The sequence below is a fragment of the Nerophis lumbriciformis genome, linkage group LG02 (genome assembly GCF_033978685.3).
Source record: "Nerophis lumbriciformis linkage group LG02, RoL_Nlum_v2.1, whole genome shotgun sequence".
In the NCBI taxonomy this organism is placed as follows: domain Eukaryota; kingdom Metazoa; phylum Chordata; class Actinopteri; order Syngnathiformes; family Syngnathidae; genus Nerophis; species Nerophis lumbriciformis.
In genome coordinates, this window is record NC_084549.2 from 1,308,856 (window position 1) to 1,331,500 (window position 22,645).

Genomic DNA, 22,645 nt, shown 5'->3' on the forward strand with positions numbered 1-22,645 from the left:
GTATTGAGTATTGTACATGCTCATATTTTTCATTTTCATACTTTTCAGTTGGCCAACATTTCTAAAAATCCCTTTTTTGTATTAGCCTTAAGTAATATTCTAATTTTGTGACACACGGAATTTTGGATTTTCATTTGTTGCCACTTCAAATCATCAAAATTAAATGAAATAAACATTTGAATGCATCAGTCTGTGTGCAATGAATAAATATAATGTACAAGTTACACCTTTTGAATGCAATTACTGAAATAAATCAAGTTTTTCAAAATATTCTAATTTACTGGCTTTTACCTGTGTATATCAGGAGTAACTTTTGGGTTCAAGCCGGGTGAGAGCACCTCTTAGGGCTAGCCTGGTACCTGGTACCTTACCATATGTGTCCCTAATCTGTAGACTGAATTGTCAGTCTTATAGTGCATGTGTAGACAGAATGTTCCAACATGTAAATGGCGAGTATGAGGAGTAAATGGTGCTGTGGAATTCTTGCTTTGCAGCATCCGAGCAGGCCCATAAGTAATATATCTGCACTGATGCAATGGTGTGACGTAGAGAGAGAGAGAGAGAGAGAGAGGCTTCACACTGGTCTTTCTTCTTCCTCCTCCAGCGTGGACACACACCCACCGTGCAGCCCTCCCTCCCTCCTCCTCCTCCTCCCGTGGACCAGCTCTGCTCGGCCATTGACAGCGTCGCCGCATTTCCGACACTCTCAGCCAGCGATGGAGGTGCCAGGCTTAGCGCGCAACAGCATCAGCAGCCCGCTGAGCCCCTGCGAGGGCATGATCAAGGACCTGAGCCTGGATTCCATACAGCTGTGTGAGAGAGAAGGTAAGATGCATCCTTTATCCTCTGCTATTTATCGCTCATCAACGGGATCAAAGAGTCTGTTTTTGCAAGCACTATCGTGCCTTTTTGAAAGGGAAGGTGGTGTGTGTGTGCGTGTGTGGAATAGCAAACACTTCTCTGGTGTGACATATTGCACGCGGAAATGTTCTTATCTCACGCCACAGGCACGGCCACCCCGCCTTTTAACCGACGCTTTGTGTCGTAAGCCGCACCGCCGGTCTTAATGAAGTCATGCAGTAATGTGGCGTGAAAGTTTGCAGTCAAATGGAGAGTTTTTACAAGGTGCCGACACGGTGTGATGGTGCAGAAAAAAAGCAAGTCATCATCATGACCGGGAGAGGCTCCAACATGGCTGCACACACACATGTGAGCGCACAGCCTCCGCAATGAAAAGAGTCCCGATCAATGAATGTGATGAGGATTTATTTGCAGGGCTTTTTGGGAGGTTTGCACGGTGCACTCCATGGCTGCACTTGAACACGTCCTCTTAGTGCTTTGACTCTAGAGCTGTCATTTTCATAATGGCCTCTCTCAGAACCTGGACCCCGCTGCCAGGGTTGGCGCTCACATTTGTAGGCACTTCCTAAACGGTGCCCGTGTGTCCTTGAGACGCCCACATGGTGTTTGTTTACGGAGCAACACCACACCTGCACACGCTAAAGAGACCGTTGGCGAGTGCAGGAGTTCACATGGCCGACTCCACTGCCGGTTCCCACTCAGCGCTCCGTTCATGTTCCCAACGGCACACAAGCTAGCGCAGTGTTTTTCAACCACCGTGCCGCGGCACACTAGTGCAGTCTGATACAGTCTGGTGTAGGGATGTCCTGATCCGATATTTGGATCGGATCGGCTGCCGATATTTGCCAAAAATTGCGTATCGGCAAGGCATGGGAAAATGCCCATCCAGATACAGTTTAAAAAAAAACCCGGTCCGTGTTTTCCAACGCACCTATTTAAATAATACATTCCACTTTTCTGCTGCTCCGTAATTTCCGTTCCGCATTTTCCAGCACACCTTCAACACATTCACGATAGGGCAGGGCCGACATCCGGGCAACTGAGCTACATACGGGTTCTTCGAGCCATAGCAACCTGACTGGCGTTGAAAACAAACCGTCGCCATTACTCTTTAACCTGTCGACCTGCGCTGATTAAACCCGTCATTCTGCCTCCAAAATGCCAAAAAACGGTGTTGTTTTTGGTTGTGCAAACCACAACTGGAAACAGGGAAAACAAAGGTCGTATTTTGTTCTGCCAAAGCGTGCTAAAAGCCCACAGAGACGAGACAAATGGCTCGCAGCTTTACACCGGGAAAACGAGGACGGTTCTCACTGGAGTCCCCCAAAATCCCGGGTCGTGTGTTCGGATCACTTCGTTTCTGGTAAATATAAGGAACAAAAATCCACCTTCTTAACCACAACTTGGCTATACCATCTGCTGGAAGGCGGTAAGGGCAGTCGTTTAATCCAACTACAGAACATTTTAACTCGTATCTTAACCTAGCCTCACTGGAAAGACTATTTACATAATCATGCGCCATTTAGAACAGTTTAAAATGCCGTGAAACCTCGTTAAATGCCTTTTCTGTCAATGCTGTGTTCGCTGTGAGCTGGTTTGTTTTCAACGAATTCAATATGGCGACCGGTTGCTAGGGGATTGGCAGGCGGAAGTGACGTAGGTCCGCCCTCGCCTATTCTCACGCAGTTGCTTTTAGCTGCTGGCATTACACGACAGGCTCTTCTCACTCTTTCCTGTGTCTCCCTCTCACAGACAGCGAGCGCACCTTCTTACACACGTCACATACTGTCATGTCATACGTCACATACGTCCTCTCCCAGCAGAGAGCGAGGTAGCGGCATGGCTAACGTTAGCTGTGATGCTAGCGCAGCTGCTAAGGTGCGCGCCTGCTCAAGCGTCCTCTGCGCACAGCAAATCTATGCCACGCACAAAATCAAATAAAAAAAATAAGCGCATAACAATTTTCGACACACGGACACGACAGAGACAACAGTTTTCGTCATCATTGTTCAAATATTGTGACGTCTGTCGAGACGCTTATCTCCATTCGGTGCCACACGTCCAGACTCCACACCATCAAAATAGTATATATCTGTATCATGAATCAATTTAAGTGGACCCCGTCTTAAAAAAGTTGAAAAACTTATTGGGGTGTTACCATTTAGTGGTCAATTGTACGGAATATGTACTTCACTGTGCAATCTACTAATAAAAGTCTCAATCAATCAATCAATCAAAACACATAGAATCATCATACTGCTGTGATTATATGCATCAAGCGTTCATTCAAGGCTAAGGCAAAATATCGAGATATATATCGTGTATCGCAATATGGCCTTAAAATATCGCAATATTAAAAAAAGGCCATATCGCCCAGCCCTAGTTCAATGATGCCATTTCTGTTTGTCATGTATCATTTTGTCTATTTTGTGTTTATCCTTGAATAAACAGGTCAGTTTCTTGTTACCAACCATTGTGTATTATTCAAACTCCCCTAATTCAGCTGGCTAGTTGTTATCAAGAGTACTAAAACCCTTTTCAACATGATTCTGACAACTAAGTAGGCTAAATAACTTTAAACTTTAATACATGCTCGGATAGGCCAGTATCGGTCAGTATCGGTATCAGTCAGTATCGGTATCGGATCGGAAATGCAAAAACAATATCGGTATCGGATCGGAAGTGCAAAAACCTGGATCGGGACATCCCTAGTCTGGTGTGCCGTGGGAGATGATCTCATTTCACCTATTTAGGTTAAAAATATTTTTTGCCAACCAGTAATTATAGTCTGTAAATGATGTGTTGTTGTTGAGTGTCGGTGCTGTCGAGAGCTCGGCAGAGTAACCGTGTAATACTCTTCCATATCAGTAGGTGGCAGCAGGTAGCTAATTGCTTTGTATATGTCGGAAACAGCGGGAGGCAGGGTGCAGGTAAAAAGGTGTCTAATGTCAAGACTAGGACTGTGGCTTGGTTTGTTCTCCCGTGGTGCAAATGAACTGGACTGGTCAAGGCTTGAAGGTGGGTACATGATTTATTTAAACTATCAAAAAAGGAATAAACGAAAAGCGCGCACAGGGGCGGAGGTACAAAACTAGACTATAAACACAAAACTTGCACATTGGCAGAAACTATGAACAATTAAACAAAACACTAACTGTGGCTTAATAAACAAAAACTTACTTGGCATGGAACCGGCATGAAAAAAAGAGTAGCAAGGGTCATCAGGGTGTGGAGAGTGTGCAGGAGCATAAATGCGGGGATGTCGTCAGGACGAACAACAGAAAATGAATGAACTTAAATACTATGGACATGATTAGTGAAAGCAGGTGCGTGGCTCAAAACGTGAAACAGGTGCGTGACGTGACAGGTGAAAACTAATGGTTGCTATGGTGACAAACAAGAGTGCACAATGAGTCCAAACGTGGAACAGGTGAAACTAATGGGGTAATCATGCAAACAAGACAAGGGAGTGAAAAGCCAGAAACTAAACAAAACATGACTTAAAACAAAACATGATTACACAGACATGACATCTAATGCTTAAACCAAAAATAAACAAAAGGTGAGTGCCCCTAAGAAAAGGCATTGAAGCTTAGAGAAGGCTATGCAGAACGAAACTAAAAGTTAACTGGCTACAAAGTAAACAAAAACAGAATGCTGGACGACAGCAAAGACTTAGTGTTAAATGAGCTATGTTTCACTCAATAAATACATTGCTGAACAATTTCTCTACTATACATTTGAACAACTAAAAGTTAACCGGCTACAAAGTAAACAAAAACAGAATGCTGGACGACAGCAAAGACTTACTGTTAAATGAGCTATGTTTCACTTAATAAATGCATTGCTGAACAATTTCTCTACTATACATTTGAACAAAACATGCATCAAAGTTGTAATTATAAACATGAAAAAAATGTTTCAAATAAATAAAAGTGCGAAAAAAAAAGTTTCAGGTCAAATTCTGCTTCTGGCCCCATTTTAGCTAGATTGTAAGTAGGAATGTAACAATTTCATATCACAGTTATTGTGACCAAAATGATCACGCTATTGTTGAATGTACTCAAAGTATTTTTATAAAATCTCCTTATATACACACAGAAATCTTTTGACTTTTGAGTATTTTATAAATAGACACTGTTATAAAAGCCACTATTTTGCATGTTTTGTGTTTCTTATGCTTGACTGATAGTATTTTAGTCTTGTTTTAATGGCTAAACTTTTGTTTTAAATATTGTTTTGTACCGTAGCACTTTAAGATGTACTTAATTAAACATGCATAGTAAACCAAATCTGTTATTATTTATTATTTCTGCCGGGCGTTGTGGCGCCCTACTCTGTCCAGCGGTCCTTGAACGCACCGTAAGAACGCCTGGGTCTCGTATTCCTTCGAGTATAGAACAATGACTGTTGAAGAGATGTTCAATGTGCACAAGTCAATATCTTAGTTTCTCAGAGACTGATGTGTTTTTATCACTTTAGATAGGGGTGTGTTGTTTCTTAATGGGGACAGACGTTGATGTCTTTTGTTTTCATGTTAGCGAGCGAGCTGGCGGCAGTCAGTCTGTGAGCTTTTAGTTAATGAACCTTTTAACTATCATTTTTAATCCACTTTTTATCAAAAATGATTCCCTGTTTTAATTGAATTGCTTTACTTCACCTACGCTTTGTGATTTTGTCTGTGAAAAGAGCTTTATAAATAAAATGTACTTGCTTACTTAATCTAGGTGCAGTTTTTGATCACGGTTTTTACATAATTAAAATGTTAAATGTTGACCGTCAGGAGTTATACCGCAGTTATCATTAATACTGTTACATCCATAGTTGTAAGCATTTATTTTCCCAATGTGGGATAAATAAGTTTATCCTATTATATTCTATTCCAGTATATCCTGCTCTCTTACAGCTTTCAGCACATAATGAGGTCAACTAGAACTGTACTGGAGACAAGTAAAACTGACGTAGGAAATGTGAACAGTCTCCTTTTAATCTGACAGAACATGAAGTTACTGGCTCGATGTGTTGGAGTACAACATGCACAGGTATGATGTTTCCTGGGTAGTGTGTTTACGTGTGTGTGGATTGTAAAGATGAAGCACACGTCTAATATTTCAATATACACCAAGTCAGCTGTGGTACTCCGTGTATGAGGTGTGTTACCAAGCAAGAGTTGTGATGCCATCTACTAAGGACAAGCTAGACCAGACCTGGGCAAAATAGGGCAGGTTTAAGCACGGAACTATCTATTAAACAGAACAAGAAGCAAAGGAATCAGGCAGAGACAGAGTTCAATTTTGCTGATGAGGAGACTGCATGGAGCTGCACACTCAGTTACAGTCTCACCCTACGCTCTGAGGAACAGCCCACGCTCTCCTCTATTCAGTTTAGGAGTTCCCTAGTTACATCGCTGAGGCTGCCTCTAAAGGGAGGAGTCATACATATCATGCGAGCAGCTCAGTACGCACAATACGTGATTATTCAGAACGGAATGTGCTGGTCCGATACCCCATACTCTCTGAGCACTCCCCACAGGACTTCCCGAGGGACACGGTCGAATGCCTTCTCCAAGTCCACAAAGCACATGTAGACTGGTTGGGCAAACTCCCATGCACCCTCAAGGACCCTGCCGAGAGTATAGAGCTGGTCCACAGTTCCACGACCAGGACGAAAACCACACTGTTCCTCCTGAATCCGAGGTTCGACTATCCGGCGTAGCCTCCTCTCCAGTACACCTGAATAGACCTTACCGGGAAGGCTGAGGAGTGTGATCCCACGATAGTTAGAACACACCCTCCGGTTCTCCTTCTTAAAGAGAGGAACCACCACCCCGGTCTGCCAATCCAGAGGTACCGCCCCCGATGTCCACGCAATGCTGCAGAGTCTTGTCAACCAAGACAGCCCCACAGCATCCAGAGCCTTAAGGAACTCCGGGCGGATCTCATCCTCCCCCGGGGCCTTGCCACCGAGGAGCTTTTTAACTACCTCAGCAACCTCAGCCCCAGAAATAGAAGAGCCCACCACAGATTCCCCAGGCACTGCCTCCTTATAGGAAGACGTGTTGGTGGGATTGAGGAGGTCTTCGAAGTATTCCCTCCACCGATCCACAACATCCGCAGTCGAGGTCAGCAGAACACCATCCTCACCATACACGGTGTTGATAGTGCACTGCTTCCCCTTCCTGAGGCGGCGGATGGTGGTCCAGAATCGCTTCGAAGCCATCCGGTCTGATTTTGGCGGTCCGCTCCCTGTATGATCAGTGTCAGAGCTTGGTCCGCATTGCCGGCAGTAAGTCGGACACGTTTCCAGTGAGGGTTGGACTCCGCCAAGGCTGCCCTTTGTCACCGATTCTGTTCATAACTTTTATGGACAGAATTTCTAGGCGCAGTCAAGGCGTTGAGGGGATCCGGTTTGGTGGCTGCAGGATTAGGTCTCTGCTTTTTGCAGATGATGTGGTCCTGATGGCTTCATCTGGCCAGGATCTTCAGCTCTCACTGGATCGGTTCGCAGCCGAGTGTGAAGCGACTGGGATGGGAATCAGCACCTTCAAGTCCGAGTCCATGGTTCTCGCCCGGAAAAGGGTGGAATGCCATCTCCGAGTTGGGGAGGAGATCTTGCCCCAAGTGGAGGAGTTCAAGTACCTCGGAGTCTTGTTCACGAGTGAGGGAAGAGTGGATCGTGAGATCGACAGGCGGATCGGTGCGGCATCTTCAGTAATGCGGACGCTGTATCGATCCGTTGTGGTGAAGAAGGAGCTGAGCCGGAAGGCAAAGCTCTCAATTTACCGGTCGATCTACGTTCCCATCCTCACCTATGGTCATGAGCTTTGGGTTATGACCGAAAGGACAAGATCACGGGTACAAGCGGCCGAAATGAGTTTCCTCCGCCGGGTGGCGGGGCTCTCCCTTAGAGATAGGGTGAGAAGCTCTATCATCCGAGGGGAGCTCAAAGTAAAGCCGCTGCTCCTCCACATGGAGAGGAGCCAGATGAGGTGGTTCGGGCATCTGGTCAGGATGCCACCCGATCGCCTCCCTCGGGAGGTGTTTAGGGCACGTCCGACCGGTAGGAGGCCACGGGGAAGACCCAGGACACGTTGGGAAGACTATGTCTCCCGGCTGGCCTGGGAACGCCTCGGGATCCCCCGGGAGGAGCTGGACGAAGTGGCTGGGGAGAGGGAAGTCTGGGCTTCCCTGCTTAGGCTGCTGCCCCCGCGACCCGACCTCGGATAAGCGGAAGAAGATGGATGGAATGTGCTGGGGGCCTTGTTGTCGCGCCCTGTCTCTGCTTTGTCTGCGTGCTATAGCCTTATCTTCGTTGAAGTCCTTGTTCTTCCTTGGCTGTTAGCGGGCTAAAAGACAGAAAACATCTGCTGCGAGGCCACCCCTCATATGCCGTGGAAGATAACAAGTTGTCTGCCCTTGCACGAAGCAGAAAAGAGCACAATAGATAATAACTAGTGATGGGTTGATGAGGCGTCATGAAGCGTTTCGACACATTGCAAAACTGTATTGATACTGTGTCGATACTGTGTCACTAAATACTGACATCTGCTGGACATTAAAAATCCCTACAGGCAACCTATGGACCGACTCAACTGACACTGATTTGATGCCCTAGTACAGGGGTCACCAACCTTTTTGAAACCAAAAACTACTTCTTGGGTACTGATTAATGCGAAGGGCTACCAGTTTGATACACACTTCAATAAATAAATATATTGTCATTTGTAAGTTACACATAAGTGTGATTTAAACAAGAATAGCTAAATAAATACATTTATATATATAAAAAAATGGGTATTTCTGTCTGTCATTCCGTCGTACATTTTTTTTTCCTTTTACGGAAGGTTTTTTGTAGAGAATAAATGATGAAAAAAACACTTAATTGAACGGTTTAAAAGAGGAGAAAATACGAAAAAATTTAAAATCAAATTTTGAAACATAGTTTATCTTCAATTTCGACTCTTTATAATTCAAAATTCAACCCACTAAAAGAAGAGAAAAACTAGCTTATTTGAATCTTTTTGAAAAAATTAAAAAAAGAATTTATGGAACATCATTAGTCATTTTTCCTGATTAAATTTTAGAATTTTGATGACATGTTTTAAATTGGTTAAAATCCAATCTGCACTTTGTTAGAATATTTAACAAATTGGACCAAGTTATATTTCTAACAAAGACAAATCAGTATTTCTTCTAGATTTTCCAGAACAAAAATTTTAAAAGAAATTAAAAATACTTTGAAATAAGATTTAAATTTGATTCTACAGATTTTCTAGATTTGCCAGAATATTTTTTTTGAATTTTAATCATAGTAAGTTTGAAGAAATATTTCACAAATATTCTTCGTCGAAAAAACAGAAGCTAAAATATTTATTATTCTTTACAATAAAAAATAAATAAATTTACTTGAACATTGATTTCAATTGTCAGGAAAGAAGAGGAAGAAATTTAAAAGGTAAAAAGGTATATTTGTTTAAAAATCCTAAAATCATTTTTAAGGTTGTATTTTTTCTCTAAAATTGTATTTCTAGAAGTAATAAGAAGCAAAGTAAAAAAATAAATGAATTTATTTAAACAAGTGAAGACCCATCCATCCATCCATTTTCTACCGCTTATTCCAAGTGAAGACCAAGTCTTTAAAATATTTTCTTGGATTTTCAAATTCTATTTGAGTTTTGTCTCTTTTAGAATTAAAAATGTGGAGCAAAGCGAGACCAGCTTGCTAGTAAATAAATACAATTTAAAAAAATAGAGGCAGCTCACTGGTAAGTGCTGCTCTTTGAGCTATTTTTAGAACAGGCCAGCGGGCGACTGATCTGGTCCTTACGGGCTACCTGGTGACCGCGGGCACCGCGTTGGTGACCCCTGCCCTAGTATATACAATAATATAAACCAAGTCATTTAGGATTATTTCATATCTTCATTTAAATAAAAATATATTTTTATCTTTTTTAGATACAGTCAATAAATAATGTGAACATGTATCATAACATGGAAATCTAAGAGAACGTGTTGTGGATGATTGTGGACTGGGAATTTTTTTTATTTTATTTTTTTACACATTTTTATAAAAAAAAAAAAAAAAAAAAGTTTTTCCGACGTATTACATTTTAGACGATTTCTCTTCTTAGTTATTATTTCTCCGGCTCTAGAAAAGACACGCTCACAGGGCACAGAGGAGGCGACACAGTTGGCGTATCGGTCACGTGACCAAAACAGCTCATGATCGGTCACGTGACTTTCTAAAACCGACACAGGGTTTTGCTCTATGAGCTCGACGCATGCGCCGATGCATCGGTGTTGCCGGACCCATCACTAAAATGCATTAAGAAAGAAAATTGTGTTTAGTCATTGGAATGATTGTAAGTGTTCAGATGGAGTCGAGTGCAAGAAGACCGTTAACGCATCTTCTCATGCATGAATACCATGAAGGATCATTTATGTTTTTAATCGTCGCCATATAAGAAGAAATGTATTGTATCTCCATTGCTTTTCGCAAATAAGTGTCCTTGTCTGCGGGAACCCTTTTTTTTTTTTTTTTAATCTGGAGGTCAAATTCATTCCCATTCCTTTCTAAATTTACCTCTTCAGATCCATTAATATTTAATTGGCAGCATGAGAGGCTTATGTTGGCTGTGCTGAGGCAGCAAACAGTAGAGTACACACACACACACACACACACACACACACACACGGGTATTGTGGTAGACGTTTCAATGCACTAAAGACGTGTTTGTGTGTGTGTTTGTGGTGATGAATTATAAATGTCTAATTGAAGAACATTACCTTATCAGTGGGAGTATCTTAAAATGTACTGTTTGGCAACATCCCATAATAAGCTTGATAGGCTGATTAGTGTGGATCAGGGTCCCCAACAACCAGTCTGTGGGCATTTTTGTTGAATGAAATGTAAATGGAGTGTACGATATACTGTATCCCAGCCTGTTGAGGATTGGCATACACACCTATTGCATACCTGCCAACTACTCTGGTTTTCCCATAATTAGTACGGTTTTCATCAACCTATTCCGGGTTACGGTTGCAGTGATAAAAAATACGGTTTTTCATTAATTAAAAAAAATAAATTTTTTTTAAGTTTTAGTCACGAAATCGCGTAACAACAATGACGATCGACACTGCTTCCCGTAACTTCCTATCGAGCCATTCCGAATGCCATGCGCGAGGCTATTTATAGCACCGCTGCCAAGCACGAGGCACTAGTTGCCATTGTTTCCAAACGAGCGAACGATCATGGAATCAGCCGGAGAAAAATCGCAAACGAAGTCTTAAACCGAAAAGAAAACTGCAGTCATTCCATGAAGAATATTCAAAAGCCTATCCGGGAATAATTATCCGTTCCAAAAAGGGTGAAAACTACGCGAATTGCACCTTGTGCAGACAAGATTTTTCGATCGGACACGGAGGAATTAGCGATGTAAAAGACCACGTTGGGACAAAAAAACACAAGTCTAATGCCGTTGCTAGCGATACAAGTGGAAAACTTTCAACGTTTTTCGTCGCCCAAACAGATTCTTTGGATGTGATAAATGCCGAAGTTTTATTTACGGAGGCAATAATTGAGCAAACAAAAAGGTAATGACACCAATGTTATCTATTGGAATTGTTTAGTACTGTTATACTGTTAAAAGTGTTTATACTATTTATGCTTTCAAGTCCAAGTTGAAGAAATCTTGTTAAATGTTGACAGCATAACTACCAAAATACAGAAGTATGTCCTTAATATTTTTGCAGTGCTATTTCTGTTGAAAAGTTCAAATGATTACATTAGAGATGTGATGTGCCACTTTTCAAGTGTCTGATGGCTTCAATTCATTTTTCATATTTTGAATTCTTTTGAAAGGCTTACAAAAAAACTACATTTGAATTGTAATTCCATGCTATTGACAGGACTATTAATTTTAATGAAGTTAGCTTACCATGTTTACAATATGATAATTGTGATAGAAATGTGAATTTTAGGCACAGAATATTTTTTACAATTGAACAAGGCAGTAGATTATACAAGCTTGGACAGAAAGTTAATAATGACACCAATTTTTTTTTTAATGGAATTGTTTAGTACTGTTTTACCATTTGTTTACTGTAAAAAGTGTTTATACTTTCAATGAACAAATTGAAGTCTTGTGAAAGGTTGACAGGATAACTGGCATTAACTGTCAAAATAATTTCAAACTATTGAAGTTAGCTTACAGAATAAACATGTCAATCAACCCATATGATTTTTGCTGTAATATTTTTGTTTTGAAAAGTCACTGTGACTGATAGAAAAGTGATGGTTTTAGCAACATTTAACCTGTCTGAATGCTAATAATCATTTTGCGTCGGGGGGACGAAGCCTGAACCCCCCACCAGGACTTTGTCCTGGACCTACCGGGGCCTGCGGCCCTTGGACCCTGGCTACTAGGTTTTTCTGATTTCAAAAGTTGGCAGGTATGCTGTCCTGATGATGCCAGCTGTTTAGTTTCTCTTCACCAGTTCAAAGGGAATTGTTGTGATCCACCATTGAAGGTCAACCAGTGCATTAATTAAGTCAGCGCTGGTCCCCGAAGACTCCATGTTTAATGACATGCAAATGAACGACGTCGCCCTCAGATGTGCGATGACTGCTAATATATGAGTCAGCTGGCATTTTACTTTGGACTTGCATGGCAAAGCTGTGGTGTTGTGCAAGTGTGCATTTTGTGCACGAGTGCAAGTGTCGTACTTCCCTGCACAAAAGGCAAGAAACGCAGGAAGTGTGTTGTTACCTAACTGATTTTAACTTTGTAAGACAGAGAGAATGGAAGTTACGCAACGGTTCAAATCCCTCTTGGCAAGTTTTAATCCTGATTAGGGCTGCAGCTAACGATTATTTTTCTATCGATTAATCTATAGATAATTTTTTCGATTAATCGGTTAATCTATAGATTATTTTTTCGATTAATCTATAGATTATTTTTCCTTTTACCGATTTTTTTTTTTATTTAAAATGAAGAGGAAAAAATACATGTAGGCCAGTTTTTTCAAAAGGCATGGCTTTTATTTACAAAAAAAAAAGTATGGCCACTCAGTCAACATTGACAACAACATGACAAAATATTCTGTAACAATGTAAACATTTAAAACTTTTAACATTTAACAAAATTAAAAGTAGCTTATTTGCTTTTTAATGTGCAAATATAAAAGTAAACATCCAGTGCAAATCTTAATATTCTGGAATAGTATAAGCATTTCAAAAGTAAAAGTATTGCTTATTTTGCTTTAAAATGTGCAAAAATAAAGATAAACATCCAATACAAAAAAGTGCGAAACGGAAATATTCTGTAACAAGTGTAAACATTTCAACAAAAGTAAAAGTATTGCTTATTTGCTAAAATGTGCAAAAATAAAGCTAAACATCCAATACAAAAAAGTGTACAGTGTAAACATTTCAACAAAAGTAAAAGTATTGCTTATTTTGCTTAATAACACAACAATGATAGTATGATTAAAGTGAAAGTTAATTGTTGGTTTGTACATAGTATATGTAACTGTTAATGTTGTAAAAGGTATTTGCACAACTAATTAACGTTAGCGTTTGTGACACGTCTTGTGCCGTGGGGTTCTTTCAGGACCGACAGACTGAACGCCAGACGGCTTTGCCAGGTTTACAATCTTTTAATTTTACACAAAGTCTTTTCTCTTCCAACTGCGCGGATCGCGCACCTGGGCACGATTGCGGCGTCGCTCCCGGCGCGCCCCGCCTCGCCGCTCGCTCGCCGCCGCCGCCTCTCCACAGTGTTAAAGAGGAGCGCGTCTTTGTAAACACTGAACAGGCACGCCAAACGCGCCTCTCAGAGCGAAACGGTGCTTTAGTTTATGAATTTACAACGCAGATACAAATGACACATTCATGTTTTTGTGTAATAATGACAACGTATACGCACGCGGACGATTGACTTGTTGATGGTGATGGCAAGAACGCTGTCGGGGGTTTTCTTTTCAAATGTTCGTTCATAGCCGTTGTGCTGCTATGATAGGCCATTTCCGCTCGACACAGTGTGCATACAACAACATTATTAGGCCGTTTATTGAAATACTCCCACACTTTTGACGACTTTTGGCGTGCTTTTTTCCCCTCGCTCGCTTCGTCTGCTTTGCGCTCCGCCATGACAGTAAAGTAGAGTGACGTAAATATGCGACGCGCCGACGCACAAAAACGGCTTCGACGTATTTACGTAACCGATGACGTCGACTACGTCGACGCGTCGTTTCAGCCTTAATCCTGATACAAGTGACACCTGTTAAAAAAAAAACCCCAGAACCAATCAGCATCCTGGGTAGAGGCCAAAGTGAAAGTGCTAGCTTGTCAGTAATGATGGACGTCATGACAGATTATGAAATTATTTTTTCGATAATTTAGATTTGATACGGTAACAATACTACATAGATAATGATCATAAATAATAAACAAACAGGTATTAACAGTAAAATGAACAATTAGAAAATATATACATTTTTACAGTTTGTCCCTCATAATGTGTACAAAATAATACCGTATTTTCCGCACCATAAGGCGCCCTGGGTTATAAGCCGCGCCTTCAATGAACGGCATATTTCAAAACTGTGTCCACCTATAAGCCGCCCCGTGTTATAAGCCGCATCTAACTGCGCTAAAGGAATGTCAAAAAAACAGTCAGATAGGTCAGTCAAACTTTAATAATATATTAAAAACCAGCGTGATGTGGGCGCGCATGGAGTCGTATATCAACATGGACGGAGCTGCGTGAAAAAAGCCACCCGGCCTCTTCGCGTAAACTTACCTTAACCACTCGCTCATCTTTTTCTTTTTCTTCTTCATCCATCCATCCCTTCGAGTTAGCTTTTATGATGACGCCCGCTGGAAAGGTCTCTTTTGGCAAGGTCTTCCTTTTGAATATCACCATGGGTGGAAGTTTCTGGCCATTAGCATGGCAAGCTAGAACCACAGTGAAGGATGACTTCTCATTCCCTGTGGTGCGAATATTCACCGTACGTGCTCCCGTTGTATCCACAGTGCGGTTCACAGGAATATCAAAAGTCAGTGGAACCTCGTCCATGTTGATAATGTTCTCTGGCCGGATCTTTTTTTCAGCTATCTTGTTTTTACAATATGCACGGAAAGTAGCCAGCTTTTCTTGAAAGTCTTTAGGCAGTTGCTGTGAAATAGTAGTCCGTGTGCGGATGGAGAGATTGCGTCTTTTCATGAACCGGAAACCTGTCGCTTAGTAGGAGCCATTTTGTGGTCTTTACAGATGTAAACACACAAAGGAAATGAAACGTAATATCCGCGCGCTTCTTCTTCTTCTACGGGGGCGGGTGGTTGCTTACAGTAGAAGAAGAAGCGCTTCCTCTTCTATGGGGGCGGGTGCTTACCTTGGCGGTTGCTTGCGTAGAAGAAGAAGCGCTTCCTGTTCTACCGGGAAAAAAGATGGCGGCTGTTTACCGTAGTTGCGAGACCTAAACTTTATGAAAATGAATCTTAATATTAATCCATATATAAAGCGCACCGGGTTATAAGCCGCACTGTCAGCTTTTGAGTAAATTTGTGGTTTTTAGGTGCGGCTAATAGTGCGGAAAATACGGTACAAAATAATAGGTGTATAAATGACACAATATCAATCAATCAATGTTTATTTATATAGCCCTAAATCACAAGTGTCTCAAAGGGCTGCACAAGCCACAACGACATCCTCGGTACAAAGCCCACATAAGGGCAAGGAAAAACTCACCCCAGTGGGACGTCGATGTGAATATAGCGGTGCTATACTATCAATGGTTTTGCGCGGGGCATTGTCAAAGTTGTGTGTTAGGTTATTAATAGAGCCGACATAATTTGGGAATGGTGCCATTACCGAAGGCAGTAGGTCAGCAAGAGTCATTGTTGTGGCAGCATTAATGTTGCGGCTGCTATAGCAGTTATTATTATTATTATTAGTATGTTGACAATGAGTCCGAACTTCGAATTTTATAAGGTAATGATCGGACATTACTTTAGTATACAGGAGTACCATAACTTTGGAGGTGGTGACACCCCTGACCAGCACTAGATCTATCGTATTACCGTTGCGATGCGTAGGTTCATTTATTATTTGTGTAAGACCACAGCTATCAATTATAGTCTGGAGCGCCACGCACTGAGGGTCCGATGGGGTATTCATATGGATATTAAAGTCCCCCATTATGATTATATTGTCTGCGTGCGTCACTAGATCAGCAACGAACTCTGAGAATTCATTGATAAAGTCCGAGTAGGGCCCTGGGGGGCGGTAGATAACAGCCATATCGAGAGGCAGCGGTGCGACAGACCTCATAGTAAGCACCTCAAACGATTTGTATTTATTATTTAGGTTAGGGGTAAGGTTAAAGTTTTCATTGTATATTAGTGCGACCCCCCCACCCCTTTTAAGGGGACGGGCAATATGCGCATTCGTGTAGTTAGGAGGAGATGCCTCATTTAGCGCAAAAAAATCGTCTGGTTTGAGCCAGGTTTCGCTAAGACCAATGACGTTAAGATTGTTGTCTCTAATGACCTCATTAACTAATAACGTTTTGGGAGACAATGATCTTATGTTTAAAAAGCCCATATTATAAATATTGGGCTGTTTTGACGAGTTTTTGTTTAAATTATCCGTAGTAGCAATATTAATAATGTTGCGTTTATTATACGTAGTGCACTTTAAATAGTTTCGACCATATCTAGGAATTGATACGACGGGAATTTTCAGATTGTTTGCTTGATGCTGCGATCGACTGAACGCATCATGATTTGCCACCTCAGTAGAATGCATATCTACCCCTGACACATTCACAACAGAAAACACATTATGTGAGTTGTGTGTTATTCTAAGAAAATTGCTATGCGTACAGGAATTATCCAGCCTGGTGCTGGCTAGTTCTAACTTAACTGACTCCTCACCCGGACTAGCAGGCTCTGTAATTGCCTGTGACCGGGCTTGCTCTAGTGTAGTTAGTCAAATGTGACTTAAACAGTAGTCTATGTTTTTAGGCAGGATGATGGCGCAAATAAATAAATAAATAATAAACAAACAGGTATTAACAGTAAATGAACAAGTAGAAAATATATACATTTTTACAGTTTGTCCCTCATAATGTGTACAAAATAATAGGTGTATAAATGACACAATGTGTTACTGCATACGTCAGCAGACTAATTAGTTAGTCTTTGTTTGTTTACTTACTACTAAAAGACAAGTTGTCTAGTATGTTTACTATTTTATTTAAGGACTAAATTACAATAATAAACATTTCTTTAATGTACCCTTAGATTTTTTGTTCAAATAAAGTCAATGTAATTGTTTTTGGTCCCCTTTATTTAGAAAAGTTTGGAAATACATTTTGGTACCGGTACTTTGCACGGTCTAAAAACACAGACACATCAGTTTTGGTCCTAGTAGCATGTATATGGCATATCCAACATAAATTATCATCGGGCTAGCACATTTGAAAATTGAACCTTTTACTTTTGAGCGCTTTCTCTCAGGCATGCTTGCTTTGTCGCCATGGAAAATGGTAGCATTACCGAGCAAGCTAAGTCCGCTACGAGTGCTTGTTTTCCCGCCAAGTGTTTTTTATAAGCATAGCAGTGTGATGTTGAAGGTTTATTGCGAGTAGATATTTACCACTGCAGGGTTTGACTTCCCGTGGGGGAGGCTGCCGACACAATGATGAAGAGGGCATTGTTTGTGTCACTCGCTCTAGTGAAAGATGCTTTTCTCTCTCATGGCTGCTTCTCACTCTCAGCGTGACGTTCAAGTCTGTGAACAAAGGCGTGATTGAGAAGGCCGGCAAGCATCAATGCGCATAAATAGTGGTCAAGTTTGTGCAATGGTAGCGATTGTCTTGTCATTTAGGGAGATTTTTATCCCCACAAATACGAAGCCAGCTCAGACTGGAGCTGGAGAAGCATTAGGAGGATGATGTGTTTGCATGTTAACAAGGTTTGTATCCATCCCTCTGCACTACCCAGTACTCGATGGTGACGTCACAACTGTAAATTACATCTTTCATTCCGTTCGCTAAACCTCGTTCTTGTTTAGAAGCCCATCTATCCATCCATCTTCTTCCGCTTATCCGAGGTCGGGTCGCGGGGGCAGCAGCTTAAGCAGGGAAGCCCAGACTTCCCTCTCCCCAGCCACTTCGTCCAGCTCTTCCTGTGGGACCCCGAGGCGTTCCCAGGCCAGCCGGGAGACATAGTCTTCCCAACGTGTCCTGGGTCTTCCCCGCGGCCTCCTACCGGTGGGACGTGCCCTAAACACCTCCCTAGGGAGGCGTTCGGGTGGCATCCTGACCAGATGCCCGAACCACCTCATCTGGCTCCTCTCCATGTGGAGGAGCAGCGGCTTTACTTTGAGCTCCTCCCGGATGACAGAGCTTCTGACCCTATCTCTAAGGGAGAGCCCCGCCACCCGGCGGAGGAAACTCATTTCGGCCGCTTGTACCCGTGATCTTGTCCTTTCGGTCATAACCCAAAGCTCATGACCGTAGGTGAGGATGGGAACGTAGATCGACCGGTAAATTGAGAGCTTTGCCTTCCGGCTCAGCTCCTTCTTCACCACAACGGATCGATACAGCGTCCGCATTACTGAAGACGCCGCACCGATCCCCCTGTCGATCTTACCATCCACTCTTCCCTCACTCGTGAACAAGACTCCGAGGTACTTGAACTCCTCCACTTGGGGCAAGATCTCCTCCCCAACCCGGAGATGGCACTCCACCCTTTTCCGGGCGAGAACCATGGACTCGGACTTGGAGGTGCTGATTCTCATCCCAGTCGCTTCACACTCAGCTGCGAACCGATCCAGTGAGAGCTGAAGATCCTGGCTAGATGAAGCCATCAGGACCACATCATCTGCAAAAAGCAGAGACCTAATCCTGCAGTCACCAAACCAGATCCCCTCAACGCCTTGACTGCGCCTAGAAATTCTGTCCATAAAAGTTCAGAACAGAATGGGTGACAAAGGGCAGCCTTGGCGGAGTCCAACCCTCACCGGAAACGTGTCCGACTTACTGCCGGCAATGCGAACCAAGCTCTGACACTGATCATACAGGGAGTGGACCGCCACAATCAGACAGTCCGATACCCCATACTCTCTGAGCACTCCCCACAGGACTTCCCGAGGGACACGGTCGAATGCCTTCTCCAAGTCCACAAAGCACATGTAGACTGGTTGGGCAAACTCCCATGCACCCTCAAGGACCCTGCCGAGAGTATAGAGCTGGTCCACAGTTCCACGTCCAGGACGAAAACCACACTGTTCCTCCTGAATCCGAGGTTCGACTATCCGTCAAGTCAGCGTTGACATTTTAGGGCGAAGAATCTGCAATGCTTCGCCTTGATGGCGATGAACGCTTTTTAATGACGATGTTCCCAATAGATGGCCTCATGATCCCTCGTAATGGTTATTCCCAGAGAAATGATGATGAAATCCCTCCTGAAGACGTAATAACGCTCCACTCGCTCACAAAGGGACTGTTGGATCTCAGTAAATGAAAATATGAGAGCCCGGTGCAGACCTGCTGTGCACCAAGATGACTTTTGTGATGTATGATCCAGTTATTCCCATTTCCTTTGCTGACTGCGGCTCGTGTGACGACCTTATTATTATTAGCCAAAAGGTCAGGAACAAAAATGAAATGTCCCGAGTGAGGTGCTGAGGTGACTGTCCGCTTTTTCCTGCTCACTTTTTAAGCTGTCAAAAGTTGCCGCCTGGGCTTCAGACTGTAATAATGAATGTGTCTGTCTGGGTGTTCCGGAACAATTCATCCCAGCAAATGAAGCCTGCAGATAGGACTTACATTCTTCACCCAGTCTAAATGTGGTCCTACAACCAGCCTCCAAGGGCACGTGATTAAAGCAAAGCATTGTGGGTGCCAGGTAGGGATGATGTTTGTTAAGAAATTATCGATTTCGATGCCATTATCCAATCCTCTTATAGAACCGATTCCTTATCAATTCTCTTATCGAATCCAGATAGGTTGTTGTATCTGGAAAAAAACACAATACTTGGTTTAACAAATCAAAATTAAAGCTGCAAGCAGCATTGGTCGGGCCCGCGTATTTGGCATGTGCTAGTCCTAAGTGTCCCAATACTTTTGTCAAGTTTTAGTCCCAAGTGTCCCAATACTTTTGTCCAGTGTAAGTGTCCCAATACTTTTGTCCAGTGGTAGTCCTAAGTGTCCCAATACTTTAGTCTACTTTTAGTGTGAAGTGTCCCAATACTTTTGTGCAGTGGTATTCCTAAGTGTCCCAATACTTTTGTGCAGTGTAAGTGTCCCAATACTTTTGTCCAGTTTTCGTCCCAAGTGTCCCAATACTTTTGTCCAGTGTAAGTGTCCCAATACTTTTGTCCAGTGGTAGTCCTAAGTGTCCCAATACTTTAGTCTACTTTTAGTGTGAAGTGTCCCAATACTTTTGTGCAGTGGTATTCCTAAGTGTCCCAATACTTTTGTGCAGTGTAAGTGTCCCAATACTTTTGTCCAGTTTTCGTCCCAAGTGTCCCAATACTTTTGTCCAGTGTAAGTGTCCCAATACTTTTGTCCAGTGGTAGTCCTAAGTGTCCCAATACTTTAGTCTACTTTTAGTGTGAAGTGTCCCAATACTTTTGTGCAGTGGTATTCCTAAGTGTCCCAATACTTTTGTGCAGTGTAAGTGTCCCAATACTTTTGTCCAGTTTTCGTCATAAGTGTCCCAATACTTTTGTCCAGTTTTCGTCATAAGTGTCCCAATACTTTTGTGCAGTGTAAGTGTCCCAATACTTTTGTCCAGTTTTCGTCATAAGTGTCCCAATACTTTTGTCCAGTTTTCGTCATAAGTGTCCCAATACTTTTGTCCAGTGGTAGTAATAAGTGTCCCAATACTTTTGTCAAGTTGTAGTCCCAAGTGTCCCAATACTTTTGTCCAGTGGTAGTAATAAGTGTCCCAATACTTTTGTCAAGTTGTAGTCCCATGTGTCCCAATACTTTTGTCCAGTTTTCGTGCTATGTGTCCCAATTCTTTTGTCCAGTGGTAGTCATAAGTGTCCCAATACTTTTGTCTACTTTTAGTCCGAATTGTCCCAATACTTTTGTTTAGTGTACCTACCTTGTCTGCATTGTGTGGGCACGCTGGTGCTGCCTGCTTTTAAGCAGCCTTCTCGAAAAAACAGCAGCATCAGCGCAGCGGCTCTTTGAAGGGTCATAAAATCAAAACCGGAGCCGGTATCAAAACTCTTTCGCCAACTTTCAATCAGAAGGGTTCAATCTCTCCCCTGTGTTAGTTTGAAGCCGAAACGACAAACACGCTCAGAGGAGATAATGTTTGAAGAAAGGTGACCGGTTTTTACAAAAATGTTGTGTTGAAGGGGGAATAGCAACCTTCCTGTAGATTTTTGCTGGGGGTTGTCAATTTATGAAATGTAGGTCTAAGTGAGACGTACGGAGAGGTTTTTGTTTCATGTCTCTCCGACCTTCCCGGTGGGAGTTACAGGCAGTTTGGTCATTTTTTTCTTCCGAGGAGCAGTTTTTTCTCCGTTTTATTCAAAAAATTGCTCTAGAGCGCAATTTTTAAATTTGGGGTTAGGTTTTTTTATTAGATCGCAATTTTTGCCAGTCCTGATGTGTGCGTTCAGTTTGGTGAGTTTTGAAGCGTGTTAAGGGGGTCAAATTACAGCTCAAAGAGGCAAAAGTTACTGTTTTTAGTACCTTTTTGTCTTGAAGGGGGAATAGCCAACTTCCTGTTGATTTTTGCCCGAGAATATACTATTATGAAATCTAGGTCTAAGTCAGACCTACATAAAGGTTTTTGTTTCATGTCTCTCCGACCTTCCTAGTGGGAGTTACAGGCAGTCTAGTTTTTTTTTTTCCTAGGGGGCGCTAGAGCGCAATTTTGAGTTTTGGGGTTTGGTTTTTTGATAAAAGGTTTTGCCGTTTATTACTGATGTGTGTGTAAAATTTGGTGAGTTTTGAAGCATGCTAAGGGGGTGATATTACAGCGCAAAGTTGCGGAAGAATAATAATAATTAAAGCTGCAAGCAGCGATGGACGGGACCGACTTTGACGGCACATAAAATCCAAACCGGAGCAGTAATTAAAACTCTTTTGGTCAACTTTTAATCAGAAGGGTTCGATCTCTCTCCTGTGCTAGTTTGAAGCCGACACGACAAACGCGCTCAGAGGAGATGATGTTTGAAAAAAGGTGACCGGTTTTTACAAAAACTTTTGTTTTGAAGGGGGAATTGCAAACTTCCTGCTGATTTTTGCTGGGGGTTGTCAATATATGAAATTTAGGTCTAAGTGAGACCTACATAGAGGTTTTTTTTAATGTATCTAAGACATTCCTACTGGAAGTTACAGGCAGTTGTGTCTGAGTTCTCCTCCTAGGAGCAGTTGTGTCTGTGTTTTCTTCCTAGGGGGCGCTAGAGATAAATTTTGAGTTTTGGGGTTGGGGTTTTTTAATAGATCGCAATTTTTTCCAGTCCTGATGTGTGTGTCCAGTTTGGTGAGTTTTGAAGGATGTTAAGGGGGTCAAATTACAGCTCAAAGAGGCAAAAGTGACTGTTTTTACAAAACTTTTGTTTTGAAGGGGGAATTGCCAACTTCCTGTGGATTTTTGCTGAAGGATGTCAATGTATGAAATTTAGGTCTACGTCACTGGAAGTTACAAGCAGTTTTGTCTGTGTTTTTTCCTAGGGGGCGCTAAAGCGCAATTTTGAGTTTTGGGGTTTGGTTTTTTTATTAGATGGCAATTTTCGCCAGTCCTGTTGTGT

At 42.3% G+C, this 22,645-nt stretch overlaps 1 protein-coding gene across 3 annotated transcripts in view; it reads left to right on the forward strand.

Moving 5' to 3' along the window:
• LOC133575965 (phytanoyl-CoA hydroxylase-interacting protein-like) overlaps nucleotides 1-22,645 on the forward strand; it is a 55,905-nt gene that overhangs the window by 17,043 nt on the left and 16,217 nt on the right. For all 3 annotated transcript variants that reach the window (XM_061929009.2, XM_061928960.2, XM_072915333.1), the window contains one exon: nucleotides 605-825. In XM_061929009.2, coding sequence (XP_061784993.2) covers nucleotides 717-825 — 109 coding nt within the window. In that variant the 5' untranslated portion in view covers nucleotides 605-716. The remainder of the gene's footprint in view (nucleotides 1-604; nucleotides 826-22,645) is intronic.